The sequence below is a fragment of the Chamaea fasciata genome, unplaced genomic scaffold (genome assembly GCF_029207755.1).
Source record: "Chamaea fasciata isolate MVZ Bird 193981 ecotype frontalis unplaced genomic scaffold, bChaFas1.0.hap1 SCAF_31, whole genome shotgun sequence".
Lineage (NCBI taxonomy): Eukaryota > Metazoa > Chordata > Aves > Passeriformes > Sylviidae > Chamaea > Chamaea fasciata.
This window is the reverse complement of record NW_027094116.1, coordinates 3,457,898-3,474,397: the sequence shown is the minus strand read 5'-3', so window position 1 is coordinate 3,474,397 and position 16,500 is coordinate 3,457,898. Positions and strand designations below refer to the sequence as shown.

General features: G+C 64.3%; 1 protein-coding gene across 1 annotated transcript; it reads right to left on the bottom strand.

Moving 5' to 3' along the window:
* Positions 1-880: 880 nt before the first annotated feature.
* Positions 881-15,068, bottom strand: F11R (F11 receptor). The gene is made up of 11 exons (XM_066206528.1): positions 15,045-15,068; positions 14,612-14,822; positions 11,954-12,010; positions 8,639-8,749; positions 7,968-8,111; positions 5,480-5,682; positions 4,600-4,702; positions 3,629-3,736; positions 2,816-2,825; positions 2,589-2,637; positions 881-1,430 (listed from the first exon to the last, which is right to left on the bottom strand). The coding sequence occupies exons 1-11, from the start codon at positions 15,066-15,068 to the stop codon at positions 1,395-1,397; spliced, it is 1,056 nt and encodes a 351-aa protein (XP_066062625.1). The 3' UTR covers positions 881-1,394.
* Between the last annotated feature and the right edge of the window lie 1,432 nt (positions 15,069-16,500).

Here is a 16,500-nt window from a genome sequence, read left to right as displayed (position 1 = left end):
CCCCGGGGGTTCCCCGGTGACTCCTCCAATGTCCCCAATGTCCCCAGAGTGTCCCCTGATGTCCCCTCAGCCACCGGGAACCCCGCAATGTCACCAAGGGTCCCCACAATGTCCCCCCGGGGGTTCCCCGGTGACTCCCAGGGTCCCCCTAAACCTCCTCCAATGTCCCCGCTGTGTCCCCCAGTGCGCCCCCCAATGTCCCCAGCGTCACCTCAGCCCCCAGGGACCCCCCCCCTCAATGTCCCCAGGGGTCCCCCAATGTCCCCAAGGACCCACAATGTCCTCCCAATGTCCCCAGTGACTCCCCTGACATCCCCCCAATGTCCCCAGAGATCCCCCCAGTGTCCCCAGGGACCCCCCAATGTCCCCCCCCCCCCGTGTCCCCAAACGTTCCCCAGGGCCCCCCGGTGTCCCCAGGGACCTCCTCGAAATGTCCCCAACGTCCCCAGGGAGCCACCGATGTCCCTTCAATGTCCCCAGGGTCCCCCTAGTGTTCTTCCAATGTCCCCAGTGTCCCCTTGGTGTCCCTCCTAGTGTCCCCAGGATCCCCAGGGTCCCCACCCATGTCCCCCCCAATGTCCCCAGGGCTGCCCGCAGTGTCCCCAATGTCCCTGCCCAGTGTCCCCAGGGTCCCTCCAGTGTCCCCAGGGTCTCCCCAATGTCCCCAGTGTCCCCCCCGATGCCCCCAAGGTCCCCCTACAGTGTCCCCCTCCATGTCCCCAGTGTCCCCCCAGTGTCTCTGGTGTCCCCGCAGTGTCCCCCCTCATGTCCCCAGGGTCCCCCTGCAGTGTCCCCACCCAGTGTCCCCAGGGTCCCTTCAGTGTCCCCCCCAGTGTCCCCAGTGTCCCCCCCGGTGTCCCCACAGTGTCCCCACGCCGGGTAAAGGACACCAGTTTATTTCCAGTCCCCCCCACGCTCCCAGTACAGGGGGGCCGCTGGGACCAGCGGGACACGCGTGTCCCCACCTGGTGGCACCGGCCCCGCCCCCGCCGGAGCCCCCCGGGGACAAAGAGGGGACAATGGGAGGGGGACGGGACACAAAGGGGGAACGAGGTGAGGGGACAAGGCGGGGGACAAAGGGGACAGAGAGGGGACAACGGGGGGACGACGGGGGGACAACAAGGGAGGGTGACATGGGACAAGGGGGGACAAAGGAGGGGGACAACGGGGGGACACGAAGAGGGGACAAAGGAGGGGACACGGCCCCCCCAGGTTGCAGAGGCAGCGGCGGTGGTGAAGGCACCGGGTGAGGATAAAAACCCGCCGGGAAAACCCCGCGGGAATTCCGGGAAAACTCCGCGGGAATTCCGGGAAAAACCGGTGGGAATTCCGGGAAAAGAAGGAAAATCCGGCGGGAATTCCGGGAATCCCAAAAAGCGTCCGGGGGGGCGACTTCACACCAGGAACGAGGAGGTCTGCTTGAACTCGCCCTACGGGGACACCGAGGGGACAGTGAGGGGACAGTGATGGGACAGGGGTGGGGACATTGAGGGGACAGCCATGGGGACATGGATGGGGACAGGGACAGGACATTGCTAGGGACATGGATGGGGACAGCCATGGGGACATTGAAGGGACACTGACAGGGACACCAATGGGGACATGGGGACATCAGTGACGACATCACAGGTGACACCACCACCCCCGACCCCCCCCACCCCCCACAAGGGACACTGGGGACACCGGCCCCTGCTGTGTCCCCCCCATGGTGGTGGCATGTCCCGCTGTCCCCAGGGTGTCCCCGCAGTGTCCCCACACTGTCCCCACGCTGTCCCCAGTGTCCACACTGTCCCCACGCTGTCCCCGCACTGTCCCCACTGTCCCCACGCTGTCCCCAGTGTCCCCACACTGTCCCCACACTGTCCCCGCGCTGTCCCCAGTGTCCCCACGCTGTCCCCGCGCTGTCCCTGCGCTGTCCCCAGTGTCCCCACACTGTCCTCACGCTGTCCCCACACTGTCCCCACACTGTCCCCACACTGTCCCCGCGCTGTCCCCAGTGTCCCCACACTGTCCCCACACTGTCCCCACACTGTCCCCACGCTGTCCCCAGTGTCCCCACACTGTCCCCACACTGTCCCCACACTGTCCCCGCGCTGTCCCCAGTGTCCCCACGCTGTCCCCGCGCTGTCCCTGCGCTGTCCCCACTGTCCCCACACTGTCCCCACGCTGTCCCCACACTGTCCCCACGCTGTCCCCAGTGTCCCCACACTGTCCTCACGCTGTCCCCACACTGTCCCCACACTGTCCCCACACTGTCCCCGCGCTGTCCCCAGTGTCCCCACACTGTCCCCACACTGTCCCCACACTGTCCCCACGCTGTCCCCAGTGTCCCCACACTGTCCCCACACTGTCCCCACACTGTCCCCGCGCTGTCCCCAGTGTCCCCACGCTGTCCCCGCGCTGTCCCCGCGCTGTCCCCACTGTCCCCACACTGTCCCCACGCTGTCCCCACACTGTCCCCGCGCTGTCCCCACACTGTCCCCGCGCTGTCCCCACTGTCCCCACACTGTCCCCACGCTGTCCCCACACTGTCCCCGCGCTGTCCCCACGCTGTCCCCGCGCTGTCCCCACTGTCCCGGGGTCCTCACCTCGCTGCGCCGCGAGGGCTGGCTGTAAATCACCTTCTTGCCGCCGGCACTGTGGGAAAACCGCGATTGGGACGGGCCACCCCCGCCGTGTCCCCTCTGTCCCCACCCGGGGACGCCCCGAGGGACCGGGGGGACACCGGGGTGACACCAGGGGGACACCGGGGGGACACCGGGGGGGGGCGGGGGATGGCCCAGGAGGGGCAGGAGGTGGCGCCGGTGTCACTCACTCTGTTTTTTCTGGAAAAAAGGACAAAAAACCGGGATCAGGGGAGGGGACACGGGGGGGGACAGGATTGGGACACGGGGACAGACATGGGGACACACCCAGGGACACGGGGACATTCCCAGTTCATTCCCAGTCATCCCAGTCCAATCCCAGTGCTCCCAGTCCCCCCCAGTCCCATCCCAGTCCCTCCCAGTCCATCCCAGTCCCCCCCAGTCCCATCCCAGTCCATCCCAGTCCCTCCCAGTCCCCCCCAGTCCATCCCAGTCCCATCCCAGTCCCATCCCAGTCCCCCCCAGTCCATCCCAGTCCCCCCCAGTCCCATCCCAGTCCCCCCCAGTCCCATCCCAGTCCCATCCCAGTCCCCCCCAGTCCATCCCAGTCCATCCCAGTCCCTCCCAGTCCCATCCCAGTCCCATCCCAGTCCATCCCAGTCCCATCCCAGTCCCCCCCAGTCCTATCCCAGTCCATCCCAGTCCCCCCCAGTCCCATCCCAGTCCCATCCCAATCCCCCCCCAGTCCATCCCAGTCCCATCCCAGTCCCCCCCAGTCCCCCCCAGTCCCATCCCAGTCCCATCCCAGTCCATCCCAGTCCCTCCCAGTCCATCCCAGTCCCATCCCAGTCCCCCCAGTCCATCCCAGTCCATCCCAGTCCCCCCCAGTCCATCCCAGTCCCATCCCAGTCCCATCCCAGTCCCATCCCAGTCCCATCCCAGTCCCCCCCAGTCCCATCCCAGTCCCCCCCAGTCCCATCCCAGTCCCATCCCAGTCCATCCCAGTCCCCCCCCAGTCCATCCCAGTCCCCCCAGTCCCTCACTGGTGAAGTATCCGCGGCTGTAGGCGAACCAGACGCCGAACCCGGCCAGCGCCAGCACCAGGAGCAGCAGCACCACGGCGGCCACGATGCCGCCCACGTTCACCTCGCCTGCGGGATCCCAGGGGATCAGGGGGATCCCACGGGATCGGGGGGATCCCACGGGATCAGGGGGATCCCACGGGGCTGGGGGAGGATCCCACGGGACCAGGGACATCCCATGGGATTGGGGGGTCAGGGAGATCCCACGGGGTCAGGGGGATCCCGCAGGATTGGGGGATCCCAGGGGATGGGGGGGGGGGGGGATCCCACGGGGATCAAGGGATTCCACGGGGTTGGGGGAGATCTCACGGGATCAGGGGGATCAGGGACATCCCATGGGATTGGGGGTATCCCACGGGATTGGGGGATCCCACGGGATCAGGAGGATCCCACGGGATCGGGGGGATTTTGGGGTGCCCGCCTCCAAATAAGGCTGGGATTGGGGTTGGGTCTCAGCAGGAAGGGGGATCCCGGCGGGAATTTTGGGATTCCCAGCTCCAAACGGGGCCGGGATTGGGGCTGGATCCACCTGGAGAGGGGCTGGATCCCAGCGGGAATTCCAGCATTCCCACCTCCCTGCGGGGCCGGGATCCGCTGCCGTTCCTCCCTCGTTCCCACACCCCCGCCATCCCGGGGGCTCATTAACATAATTAACGAGGCGATGAAGGGGGCGGGGCCTGCTCCAAAGGCCGGCAGGGCCGGGATAAAGGGTCGGGAACGGCGGGGATGGGATTTGGGGTGGGATAAAGGGGAAGGGAGAGACGGGAATGGGATTTGGGGTGGGATAAAGGGGAAGGGAGAGACGGGAATGGGATTTGGGGTGGGATAAAGGGGAAGGGAGAGACGGGAATGGGATTTGGGGTGGGATAAAGGGGAAGGGAGAGGCGGGGATGGGATTTGGGGTGGGATTTGGGGTCGGGGCCGCTCCTCACTGGCTTCCATGCGGAACACGTCGGATTTCTGCGGCGTGCCCACGCTGTTGGAGGCCTCGCAGTGATAATCGCCCGTGTCCCAGCCCCCCACCGGCTCAAACACCTGCGGCACCGAAAGGGTGTCAGGGGGCGGGGGGAAATAATGGGGGGAAAATTGGGGGAAAAGGGGGGAAAATTGGGGAAAAAGGGGGGGAATGAGGGGGGAAATAGGGGGAAAATAATGGGGGAAATTGGGGGAAAATGGGGGGAAATGAGGGGGGAAGTTGGGGAAAAATAATGGGGGAAATGGGAAAAATTGGGAGAAAATAATGGGGGGAAATGGGGAAAAGCAAGGAAAATGAGGGGGGGAAAATGGGAAAAAAATGGGGGGAATAGGGGGAGAAAATGGGGGGAGAAATAGGGGAAAGGTGGGGAGAGAAATAGGGGAAAAATGGGGGAATATGGGGGAAAAAGGGGAGGAATGGGGGGAAAATGGGGAGAGAAATAGGGGGGAAAATGGGGGGGAAAGGGAGAAAATGGGGGAAAACAACGGGGGGATTTGGGAAAAAATGGGGGGAGAAATAGGGGAAAAACTGGGGTGAAAATGGGGAAAAGGGGGGGAAGAGGAAACGCGGCAGAAAATGGGGGAAAAGGAGAGGAAAAACTGGGGAAAGGGCAGGAAAGGGAGGGGAAAAGAGGGAAGAGGGACAGGAGGAGGGGAAAGGGACAGGAGAACAGGGAAAAGAGGGAAGAGGGGCAGGAAAAGGCGAAAGCGAGAGGACAAGGGGCAGGAAAAGGGGAACAAGGAGAGGAAAACAGGGAAAAGGGAGAGAAAAAGAGGGAAAAAGGGCAGGAAAAGGCGCCAGCGAGGGGCCGAGGGGCCGGAAGCCGCGGCACTGACCAGCTCCCCGGTGCCGGGGTCCAGGCTGTAGGAGGAGTTGCGGAAGGCGGGGCTGGATTTGGGGTCCTGGGGCAGCTCGGTGCCGTCCTTGTACCAGCGGAACGTGGGCGGCGGGGAGCCCTGCGCCTCGGAGCAGCGCAGCACAGCGCGGGCGCCCACGGTGACGGAGCTGGGGACGTGGGCCTGCGGCTTCCCGGGGGGCACTGCGGGCACAGGGACACCGGTGACAGGGACACCCGGGACACCGGGGACACCGGGGACACCGGGGACAGGGACACCGGGGACACCGGGGACACCGGGGACACCGGGGACAGGGACACCGGGGACAGGGACACCGGGGACAGGGACACCGGGGACACTGGGGACAGGGACGGGGACACCGGGGACAGGGACACCAGGGACAGGGACACCGGGGACAGGGACACCGGGGACACCGGGGACAGGGACACCGGGGACAGGGACACCGGGGACACCGGGGACACCGGGGACACCGGGGACAGGGACACCGGGGACACCGGGGACACCGGGGACACTGGGGACACCGGGGACACCAGGGACAGGGTCCCCACGGTGACAGAGCTGGGGACGTGGGCCTGCGGCTTCCCGGGGGGCACTGCGGGCACAGGGACACCGGTGACAGGGACACCCGGGACACCGGGGACACCGGGGACAGGGACACCGGGGACACCGGGGACACCGGGGACACTGGGGACAGGGACACCGGGGACACCGGGGACACCGGGGACACCGGGGACAGGGACACCGGGGACAGGGACACCGGGGACACTGGGGACAGGGACACCGGGGACACTGGGGACAGGGACACCGGGGACAGGGACACCGGGAACACCGGGGACAGGGACACCAGGGACACTGGGGACAGGGACACCGGGGACACTGGGGACAGGGACACCGGGGACACTGGGGACAGGGACACCGGGGACAGGGACACCGGGGACACTGGGGACAGGGACACCGGGGACAGGGACACCGGGAACACCGGGGACAGGGACACCAGGGACACCGGGGACAGGGACACCGGTGACAGGGACACCAGGGACACTGGGGACAGGGACACCGGGGACACTGGGGACAGGGACAGGGACACCGGGGACAGGGACACCGGGGACAGGGACACCGGGGACACTGGGGACAGGGACACCGGGGACAGGGACACCAGGGACAGGGACACCGGGAACACCGGGGACAGGGACACCAGGGACACCGGGGACAGGGACACCGGGGACACTGGGGACAGGGACACCGGGGACAGTGACAGGGACACTGACAGGGATGGTGACAGTGACAGCAGTGCCCGGAGCCACTCCAGGGACTGGCACACAGGACAGGGACAGGGACAGGGACAGGGACAGGGACAGGGACAGGGACAGCACTGCCCGAGTCACCCGGACACGGGACAGATCCCCACGGCACGAGGACAGCAGCTTCCAGTGCTCCCAGTAACGCCCAGTGCCCTCCCAGTGCTCCCAGTAACGCCCAGTGCTCCCAGTAACGCCCAGTGCTCCCCAGTGCTCCCAGTAACGCCCAGTGCTCCCCAGTGCTCCCAGTAACGCCCAGTGCCCTTCAGTGCTCCCAGTAACGCCCAGTGCCCTCCCAGTGCTCCCCAGTGCTCCCAGTAACGCCCAGTGCCCTCCAGTGCTCCCAGTAACGCCCAGTGCCCTTCAGTGCTCCCAGTAACGCCCAGTGCCCTCCCAGTGCTCCCCAGTGCTCCCAGTAACGCCCAGTGCCCTCCAGTGCTCCCAGTAACGCCCAGTGCCCTCCCAGTGCTCCCCAGTGCTCCCAGTAATGCCCAGTGCTCCCCAGTGCTCCCAGTAACGCCCAGTGCCCTCCAGTGCTCCCAGTAACGCCCAGTGCTCCCCAGTGCCCTCCCAGTGCTCCCAGTAATGCCCAGTGCCCCCCGGTGTCCATCTGTCCCTCCCTCCCTCCCCTCCCCTCGGGGACAGTGCCCCTCCCCAGGGCTGGGTGTCCCCAGGGAACGTGGGGACAACAAATCCTGCACTGGGAGGGGACAGGGATGAGACCAGGGACAGGGATGGGGACAAGGGACAGGGACAAGGGCACGGCCAGGGACAAGGTTGAGGACAGGACCAAGGCCAGGGATGGGGACAGGGGACAGTGTCACACGGGCCAGGGGACAGTGTCACACTGGGGACAGTGTCACATTGGGGACAGTGTCGGGCTGGGGACAGTGTCGGGCTGGGCACAGTGTCACACGGGGGACAGTGTCACGTTGGGGACAGTGTCGGGCTGGGGACAGTGTCACACTCGGGACAGGGGACAGTGTCACGTTGGGGACAGTGTCGGGCTGGGGACAGTGTCACACGGGGGACAGTGTCGGGCTGGGGACAGTGTCAGGCTGGGGACAGTGTCACATTGGGGACAGTGTCGGGCTGGGCATAGTGTCACACGGGGGACAGTGTCACATTGGGGACAGTGTCACACGGGGGCCAGTGTTGGGGCGTCTCACCCTGCACGATGAGGTTGACCTCGGACTTGGCGATGTGGCTGCTGTCCCCGACCACCTCGCAGATGTAGCGGCCGCTGTCCTCGCGTGTCACCGACTGGAACCGGATGGACGTGCGGGAGAACTGCACCCGCTCCCGGTACGGCTCTGGGGACAGCGGGGACACCGTGGGGACACCGGGGGACACCGGGGGACAACCCACAGACCCACAGGGACACTGCAGGGACACCCCAGTACGGCTCTGGGGACAGCGGGGACACCGTGGGGACACCGGGGGACAACCCGCAGGAACCCCCAATGTCCCCACAGGGATTCCCCCGGCCCCCCCAATGTCCCCGCTGTCCCTGCTGTCCCCCAGTGTCGCCAATGTCCCCTGGTGTCCCCATTGTCCCCCATTGTCCCCTGATGTCCCCAGTGTCCCCTCTGTCCCCCCTGCTCTCCCAGATGTCCCCAGCGTCACCAATGTCCCGTACCCGTGAGCTCCTCGCTGTCCCCATTGTCCCTCTGTTGTGTCCCCATACTGGTGACCTCCCCGCTGTCCCCAATGTCCCCATTGTCCCCAATGTCCCCACTGTCCCCAGATGTCCCCAGTGTCCCCGCTGTCCCCAGTGTCCCCGTTTTCCCGAATGTCCCCAGTGTCCCCAGTGTCCCCCTTGTCCCCGCTGTCCCCGTACCAGTGAGCTCCCCGCCGTAGTAGATGAGCACGAGGGACGACGCTTTCTGGAACTTCCACTCGATCCTGGGGCTGCTGCCCGAGCGGAACGCCGCGCACGGGATCTCCACCGCTGGGCCGGGAACGGGGCAGAACCGGGTCAGGACCGAGACAGGACCGGGACGGGAACGGGACAGGAACAGGACGGGAACGGGACGGGAACGGGACGGGAATGGGGTGGGAACAGGACAGGAACGGGTCAGACAAAACCGGGTCAGGACCGGGTCAGACAGGACCGGGACAGACGGAACCAGGATCAGACAGAACTGGGACCGGCCCAGGGTCAGACAGAGCTGGACCAGAACCAGAACCAGGACCAGAACTGGGTCAGCCAGAACCAGGGACAGGAGTGGGGTCAGACAGAACCAGGATCGGCCCAAACCGGGATCAGCCAGAACCGGGATCAGCCCAGAACGGGACTGGAGCAGGGATCAGCCCAAACCGGGATCAGCCCAAGCCAGGATCACCTGATCCCGAAATCAGCCGGAACATGAACTTCCCACGGACCAGAACCGTTAAATCCCTGCCCGGGACCCTCCGGGGCCTCTCCCGGGCCTGGGCCAGCCGAGGGTCCCCCAGGGGTTCGTTAATTACAAACATTCATTAAATCTGCTCCTTATCTCCCCCAGGGCTCCGCCCCCGCCCCGGGAACCCTTGGGTGGTCCTGGAGTCACCCACGGGGTCCCTGGGGACCCTCAAGGGCCTTGACCTTCCTTCTGTTGCGTGATTTCCCAAAAAAACCCCAAATTTCCCAAAAAACCCACAAAACTTCCCGAAACTCCCGTGGTTCCCCTTCTCATCCCCCGCCCCACCCGCGTCTCGGGCTCGGTCATCGCTTTCACATCCTCCCATCTCCTCTCCCAGTTTGGTTTTATCTCCACCCAGCGACGCCAGCTGCGCGCTTGGTTACCACAGCCCAAAACTGGGATCAGCCCAAAACTGGGACCAGCCTGAGCTGGGATCGGCCTGAACTGGGATCGGCCTGAACTGGGATTGGCCTGAACTAAACTGGGATCAGCCTGAACTGGGATCGGCCTGAACTGGGATCGGCCTGAACTGGGATCGGCCTGAACTGGGATCGGCCCAAAACTGGGATCAGCCCAAAACTGGGATTGGCCTGAACTGGGATCAGCCTGAACTGGGATTGGCCTGAACTGGGATCAGCCTGAGCTGGGATCGGCCTGAACTGGGATCGGCCTGAACTGGGATCGGCCTAAACTGGGATCAGCCCAAAACTGGGATCGGCCTGAACTGGGATCGGCCCAAAACTGGGATCAGCCCAAAACTGGGATTGGCCTGAACTGGGATCAGCCTGAGCTGGGATCGGCCTGAACTGGGATCGGCCTGAACTGGGATCGGCCTGAACTGGGATCAGCCCAAAACTGGGATCAGCCTGAGCTGGGATCAGCCTGAACTGGGATCAGCCAAAACTGGGATTGGCCTGAACTGGGATCAGCCCAAAACTGGGATCAGTCTAAACTGGGATCGGCCTGAGCTGGGATCGGCCTGAACTGGGATCGGCCTGAACTGGGATCAGCCCAAAACTGGGATCAGCCTGAGCTGGGATCAGCCCAAAACTGGGATCAGCCTGAACTGGGATCAGCCCAAAACTGGGATCAGCCTGAACTGGGATCAGCCCAAAACTGGGATCAGCCTGAGCTGGGATCAGCCCAAAACTGGGATCAGCCCAAAACTGGGATCAGCCCAAAACTGGGATCAGCCTGAGCTGGGATCAGTCTAAACTGGGATCGGCCCAAAACTGGGATCAGCCAAAACTGGGATCAGCCTGAACTGGGATCGGCCTGAACTGGGATCGGCCCAAAACTGGGATCAGCCTGAACTGGGATCAGTCTAAACTGGGATCAGCCAAAACTGGGATCAGCCCAAAACTGGGATCAGCCTGAACTGGGCCCGGCCTGAACTGGGATCAGCCTGAACTGGGATCGGCCTGAACTAAACTGGGATCAGCCTAAACTGGGATCAGCCTGAGCTGGGATCGGCCTGAACTGGGATTGGCCTGAACTAAACTGGGATCAGCCTAAACTGGGATCAGCCTGAACTGGGATCAGCCTGAGCTGGGATCAGCCTGAGCTGGGATCGGCCTGAACTGGGATCGGCCCAAAACTGGGATCAGCCCAAAACTGGGATCAGCCTGAACTGGGATTGCCCAGAACTGGGATCAGCCTGAAATGGGATTGGCCTGAACTGGGATTGGCCTGAACTGGGATCAGCCTAAACTGGGATCAGACTTAAAACGGGATCGGCCTGAACTGGGATCGGCCTGAACTGAGATCGGCCTAAACTGGGATCGGCCTGAACTGGGATCAGCCCAAAACTGGGATCAGCCTGAACTGGGATCAGCCTGAACTGGGACCGGCTTGAACTGGGATCAGTCCAAAACTGGGATCGGCCTGAACTGGGATCAGCCTGAACTGGGATCAGCCTGAACTGGGATCAGCCCAAAACTGGGATCAGCCTGAGATGGGATCAGCCTGAGCTGGGATTGGCCTGAACTGGGATCGGCCTGAACTGGGATCAGCCCAAAACTGGGATCAGCCAAAACTGGGATCAGCCTGAGCTGGGATCAGCCTGAGCTGGGATCGGCCTGAGCTGGGATCGGCCTGAACTGGGATCAGCCTAAAACTGGGATCAGCTTGAACTGGGATTAGACCAAACTGGGATCATCCCAAACTGCTACCATTCCAGGCTGGGATCATCTGAAACTGGGGTCACCCCCAACCAGGACCATCCTAAACTGGGATCACCCTGAAACCAGGATCACTCCAAGCCAAGATGACCCCAAACTGGGATCACCCAAACTGGGATCACCCAAACCAGGCTGAACCCCATAACAAGGATCACCCTGGACTGGGATCACCTCAAACCAGCATCACCCAAACCAGGCTGAACCCCAAAACCAGGATCACCCCAAACTTGGCCCACCCCAAACCAGGCTGACCCCAAAACAAGGATCACCCTGAACTTGGACCACTCCTGTTCAGGATGACCCCAAAACTGGGCTCACCCTGAATTGGGATGACCCCAAATTAGGATCACCCCAAACCAGGATGACCCCAAAACGGGGATCGCCCCAAAACCAGGATCAGCCAAACTGAGATCACCCCAAACCGACCCCCCAAATCCCCCCAGGTGCAGCACCCCTCCCCGGTCCAGGCGGTTCCCGGTGCATCCCTGGGGGGTGACGGGGCCGGGTGACACCGCGAGGACATCGGGGACACTGACAGGGACATCAGGGAGGGACACCGGGGACACTCACGTTCATGCTCGGGCACTTCCTTGTTCTCCGAGGTCACCTGGGCTCCGGCCAGCGAGGCTGCCGAGGGAAACGGGGGCTGAGACACCGGGACGTCACCGGGGACACCGGGAGCCCCGGAGCACAGGGACGTCACCGGGAACCGGGGACACCGGGAGCCCCGGAGCACAGGGACGTCACCGGGAACCGGAGACACCGGGAGCCCCGGAGCACAGGGACGTCACCGGGGACACCGGGAGCCCCGGAGCACAGGGACGTCACCGGGAACCGGGGACACCGGGAGCCCCGGAGCACAGGGACGTCACCGGGAACCGGGGACACCGGGAGCCCCGGAGCACAGGGACGTCACCGGGAACCGGGGACACCGGGAGCCCCAGAGCACAGGGACGTCACCGGGGACACCGGGAGCCCCGGAGCACAGGGACGTCACCGGGAACCGGGGACACCGGGAGCCCCGGAGCACAGGGACGTCACCGGGAATTGGGGACACCGGGAGCCCCAGAGCACAGGGACGTCACCGGGAACTGGGGACACCGGGAGCCCCGGGCAGGGTCACCAGAGCCCCGGGAGATCACCAGGAGCCCCGGGATCATCAGGAGCCCTGGGAGGTCACTGGGAACCCCGGGCAGGTCACCGGGATCACCAGGCACGGTCACCGGGAGCCCCTGGAGGTCACCGGGAGCCCCAGGCATTGTCACCGGGTGTGGTCACCGGGAGCACAGGGAAGTCATCGGGATCACCAGGCAGGGTCACCGGGAATTGGGGGACGTGGTCACCATGATCACCGGGAGCCCCGGGCAGGGTCACCGGGAGCCGGAAAATCCCGTCCGGGCACGTCCCGGTCCCGCCCTGCCCAGTTTCTGCCCAGTTTCTGCCCAGTTTCTGCCCAGTTTCTGCCCAGTTTCGCAGGAAAGCGGCCGGGAATGTCACAACTCCCCGAGCTCGGTGGCACGGGGACACGCCGGTGTCACCTCCCGGTGTCCCCTCGGTGTCCCCCCGGTGTCGGGACATCCCCGGGCCCGGCTTTGGGCGCCCGTGACTCACTCCGGGCGGGAACGTCACCGGGAATGTCGCCGGGAATGTCGCCGGTGACGCCGGGGCCGCCACCCTCCTGCGCCACCTTTGTACCCGGGCGGCTGCCAAGCGAAACCCGGGCGGGAAAACCGGGATTCGGGGGGGAAGAGTCGGGATTTTGGGGGGGGAAAATCGGGATTTGGGGGGAAAGAATTGAGATTTGAGGGGAAAAATTGGGATTTTGAGGGAAAATAGTCGGGATTTGGGGGGAAAAAATTGAGATTTGGGGGGGAAAATTGGGATTTGGGGGAAAAAAATCAGGATTTGAGGGGAAAAAAACAGGATTTTGGGGGGGAAAATCGGGATTTAAGGGGAAAACGAGGATTTTGGGGAGAAAAAAATCAGGATTTAAGGGGGGGAAATGGGATTTTCGGGGGAAAGCGCAGAAAAATCGGGATTTGGGGTGCAAAACCTGGAGATTTGGGGGGGTGGAAATCGGGATTGGGCGGGGGGAATGGCGGAATCCCCCCCAGGATTTGGGAGGAAAAAGGGTGGAAAATCGGGATTTCGGGGGGGAAATCGGGATTTGGGGAGGAAAAGAGTGGGAAACTCAGGATCTGGGCTCTGGGAATGCCTCGGGAGCCCGGCCTGGAGCGGCTCAGGGGAGCCTGGATGGGATTTTGGGATGTTTGGATGGATTTGGGGAATAAACAACAACAGGATGGGGAAGCCGGCCGGGAGTCGGGGCCTGCCAGGACCGCGCCTAAATCCGCCGGGATCGGGTTAAACCCGACCCGGTTTGAGTCCAAATAAACCGGATTGGGCCAATCCCGACCCGGTTTGGGTCCGAATAAACCGGGATCGGGTCAATCCCAACCTGCTTTGGGTCCAAATAAACCGGGATCGGGTCAATCCCGATCTGGTTTAGGTCAAATCATTTGGGATCGGGTTAAACCCGACCCGGTTTGGGTCCAAATAAACCGGGATTGGGCCAATCCCGACCCGGTTTGGGTCCAAATAAACCGGGGCCGGGTTAATCCCGACCCGTTTCGGGTCCAGCCCAGGCGGGATCGGGTTAATCCCGGGATTGTTGAACACAATGGAGGGGACAGGAAGGCCACCCCCGCCACCGCCACCGCCGCTCCCGGTGCGGATGTGACCCCGGGCCCCCCCCAAATCCCCCAAATCCGGGGCTCTCCGGGAGTTTGGGGGGGCCGGGGCCGCTGTTCGCCCTCGCGGTGACCCCGAACCGGCGTCCCGGTACCGAAACGAACCGGGAACCACCGAGACCCCTCCCGGTACCGGCACCGCCACGTGGGACCCACCGGGACCCCCCCCCCCGGTGACCCCTGACCCCTCCCCCGGTGCGCACCGACCCCCGCCCGCTCCCCGCGTGCCCCCCGGTAACGACCCCCGCCCCCATTGCCCGAGCCTCCCCCGGTACCCACCGACCCCTCCCGTCCCACCGGAGCCCCCCGCTCCCACCGAGCCCCCCCCGGTCCCTCTCACCCCCTCCCCAATCCCCGCCCCGCCCCCCGGTTCCCGGCGCCCCCTCCCCAGTCTCCGGTTCTCTGAGCCCCCTCCCCATTTCCCATCCCCCTCCCGGTTCCCGGCGCCCCCTCCCCATTTCCCGCCCCCGGCACTCACCGAGCCCCCCCAGCAGCAGCAGCAGCGGGAGGCGCGGGCCGGGCCCGGGGTGGCGCTGTCCCCGCTTCCCCGCTGTCCCCGGTCCCGCTGTCCCCGCTCCGCTCCCGCCATGGCGCCGCCGCCCCGCGCCAGGTGCGCCCCCCCCGCCCCGCCAGGCCCCGCCCCCGACACGCCCACCGGGAGGGGCGGTCACGCCCACCCCCGCCAGGTGCTGCGCGGCCACGCCCCCTCCGCGCCTTTGTTGGTTGTCCCGCCCGTCAGATCAAAGCGGCGCTCGCTGATTGGTCGGGCGGGTCCCGCCCCCGTGGTTTAATTGGTTGAGGGGAAGGGCGGGGAGCGGCGGCCAATGGGAGAGCGCGCCGCAACTTCTGGCCAATGGGAGCGCGCGGAGGGCGGGGCCTGGTGTTGCCATGGCGACCGGGAGGAATCCGACCGGTAGGGGGCGCGGTGTTGCCATGGCGACCGGGAGGAATCCGACCGGTAGGGGGCGCTGAGGGCTCCTCCGGAGCTCCCAGTGCGGACCAGTACAAACCAGTGACCCCCAGTGACCCCAGTGACCCCCAGTGACCCCAGTGACCCCCAGTACAAACCAGTGACCCCCAGTGACCGCCAGTACAAACCAGTGACCCCCAGTGACCCCAGTGACCCCAGTGACCACCAGTACAAACCAGTGACCCCCAGTAACCCTAGTGACCACCAGTACAAACCAGTGACCCCCAGTACAAACCAGTGACCACCAGTGACCCCCAGTGACCCCCAGTACAAACCAGTGACCCCAGTGACCCCCAGTACAAACCAGTGACCCCCAGTAACCCCAGTGACCACCACTACAAACCAGTGACGCCCAGTGACCCCCAGTGACCCCCAGTACAAACCAGTGACCCCCAGTAACCCCAGTGACCACCAGTACAAACCAGTGACGCCCAGTGACCCCAGTGACCCCCAGTACAAACCAGTGACCCCCAGTAACCCTAGTGACCACCAGTACAAACCAGTGACCCCCAGTGACCCCAGTGACCCCCAGTACAAACCAGTGACCCCCAGTAACCCTAGTGACCACCAGTACAAATCAGTGACCCCCAGTAACCCCAGTGACCACCAGTACAAACCAGTGACCCCCAGTAACCCCAGTGACCCCCAGTACAAATCAGTGACCCCCAGTACAAACCAGTGACCACCAGTACAAATCAGTGACCCCCAGTACAAACCAGTGACCCCCAGTAACCCCAGTGACCCCCAGTACAAACCAGTGACCACCAGTGACCCCCAGTGACCCCCAGTACAAATCAGTGACCCCCAGTACAAACCAGTGACCACCAGTACAAACCAGTGACCCCCAGTAACCCTAGTGACCACCAGTACAAACCAGTGACCCCCAGTAACCCCAGTGACCCCCAGTACAAATCAGTGACCCCCAGTACAAACCAGTGACCACCAGTGACCCCCAGTGACCCCCAGTACAAACCAGTGACGCCCAGTGACCCCCAGTGACACCCAGTGAGTACCAGTGACCCCCCAGTGACCCTCCAGTGATTCCCCAGTGACCTCCAGTGACCCCCAGTACAAACCAGTACAAACCAGTGACCTCCCCAGTGACTCCACTGACCCCCCAGTGACCCCTCAGTGACCCCAGTGACCCCTCCCAGTGCTCCCAGTTCACACCAGTGCCCCCAGTACACCCCAGGTCCCTCCCAGTGGGGGCAGTGAGGCGCGGGGGGGGGAGGGGAGGTCCTGGGGGGGTTTTGGGGTTCCCTGAGTGGAATCAGGAGAATTTTGGGGCAATTTCTGGCAGATTTGGAGTTTCCTCGATAGAATCAGGAAATTTTTTAGAGTCCCTGAAGGAATCTGGGAGAATTTTGGGGGAATTCCTGGGGAATTCGGGGGTTTTC

What these genes read in the sequence shown, in the direction of transcription:
- F11R (XM_066206528.1), bottom strand. Translation starts at nt 15,068, where the DNA reads ATGGCAACACCGCGCCCCCTACCG. An exon ending in GCTGCTGCTGGGGGGGCTCG is followed by an intron (nt 12,011 to 14,611) that starts GTGAGTGCCGGG and finishes TTCCCTCGGCAG; the next exon opens with CCTCGCTGGCCGGAGCCCAG. An exon ending in AGCCCTCGCGGCGCAGCGAG is followed by an intron (nt 1,431 to 2,588) that starts GTGAGGACCCCG and finishes GTGTCCCCGTAG; the next exon opens with GGCGAGTTCAAGCAGACCTC.